General features: G+C 28.5%; 1 protein-coding gene across 1 annotated transcript in view; it reads left to right on the top strand.

Moving 5' to 3' along the window:
* LOC108755208 overlaps positions 1–438 on the top strand; it is a 5,397-nt gene extending 4,959 nt beyond the window's left edge. The window contains exons 8-9 of the mRNA XM_018498099.1: positions 138–230; positions 307–438. Coding sequence (XP_018353601.1) covers positions 138–230; positions 307–417 — 204 coding nt within the window. The 3' untranslated portion in view covers positions 418–438. The remainder of the gene's footprint in view (positions 1–137; positions 231–306) is intronic.
* The last annotated feature ends 1,356 nt before the right edge of the window (positions 439–1,794 follow it).

Here is a 1,794-nt window from a genome sequence, read left to right as displayed (position 1 = left end):
TATATAAGTATATTATCTTCATTTTATATTAAACTTCACGCAATCCGTAATATTAGTTGACTAAACATTATTATAATACAGAATGCTATATATAAAAAGTTTTTATTAAAATTAATATGTTTTAATATTATTTACAGGAAGACGCAAATCAAATACCGGGTTGGATAAGACATTCTGAAAAAGACAAATGCAGGAATCAATTTCACTATCACAGGCGGCCAGTAACAAGAGTATGTTTATGGCATTGTTTTAAAGTATATATAATAAAATTTAAAACATTTCTTATAATGTGCGTTTTTCTTTTAGAATTCAAATATATTGTCTGCTGTATTATGCTTGGTTAAAGAGTTGGATTATCCAAGTTTGGAAGTGGTAGAAATGGCTGTTAGAAATCGAATGGATGAATTAGAAGAATGATGTTTCTGACACCGTCCCCAAAATCCACAGGGGACGGTCTCTTTCTCTCATATCGGCAGCATGTCTTCTGTTCCCAGCCCAGAATTCTCCGATTCACTTGATTCCACGATAACTTTGAGCCAATATGCCGATAAAGATGGGAATTACAACGATGACGAACACCATATACTTGATCATCAATTACTCGAAGAAAATAAAGATAAATGTCAAATTCGACGAAATGAATGTGCCGAAAAAATTTGCTCAACACATAGCCTGAAAACAGTATCGATTGATCCAAGTCCAAGATTACTCGGAAATAATCAATCCATATATAAAATACAAAATTCCGTATTGGACAATTCGCCATCAAGAAATAACTATGAGAGAAAAAGTAATGATGTAAGACGCGTAGCGAGCAGTGACAGTATTCCTCGTGGTAGTTATAACAATGTCATTTTAAATCAGGGATGTAGAGTTTTAAGCCAAGATTGTATCAGAAGATCAAAAAGTCCTGATGTTAGGAATACAGTTACACCACTTCGTTATATTCAATCGGCAAAAGGAACGTGGACGTATAATTTGTAAATTATACTTAACAATTTGACAAAATTATTCTTAAAATAATAATCTAAATTTTCTGTAAACGCAATCAGAAATAATCTTGTCGATAAAAACGAAAAAGAAAAGGAAAAAGTAGTAACCGTTAGTAACGGAGATAATACTTTAAGATCAAAGATTGGTCTCATCATGTTATTTCGGGGGAAAAGTTTAAGTGCATATAAAATTTGCAAACATTTGTGATATATTTCTGCAAGGACTGAAGAAATAAGTGTAATTTATCATTATACATTATATGTTGTGTACAAACAAATCTGACGATTGATATATGAGTAACTTTATTTAACAACGTTAAGTTTTTCCAAAGTTTTATTGAGATAAATTTGTTAAATATATATTATAAATATCTGTAACATGTATAAGATACAAATCAAAGATAAATTACATGCTCTATTAAATATTTTCTCAGTAAACAATTTGGAGTTTTTATATAGTGAAAAAAATTATTTGGATCAATGATAAGTTCATTTGAAGATCGATATTTAAAAATAACAATTTTTACGATAAGATAGAATATAAATAAAAAATGAATGTATATACGTAGGTGATTTTGTACACAGAGAGTATTCTATAAAAACTTAAATGTACATTATTTGCATATAATCTCATAATTTATAATCAAAATATCATCTGCATATATCAGTGCGCTTATAAATGTACATACAAAAACGAAAAATTGTATTTCTAAGTATTATTTTCTTGCATTATTTGTTTTTACTTTATTATTTTATTGCGGAGATGTACATTAATTTTTTCAACAATATTACGAAGAAGAAA

This window comes from Trachymyrmex septentrionalis, unplaced genomic scaffold (assembly GCF_001594115.1).
Source record: "Trachymyrmex septentrionalis isolate Tsep2-gDNA-1 unplaced genomic scaffold, Tsep1.0 scaffold123, whole genome shotgun sequence".
In the NCBI taxonomy this organism is placed as follows: Eukaryota; Metazoa; Arthropoda; class Insecta; order Hymenoptera; family Formicidae; genus Trachymyrmex; species Trachymyrmex septentrionalis.
The sequence above is the reverse complement of the archived record's forward strand: the minus strand, read 5'-3'. Positions and strand labels throughout refer to the sequence as shown.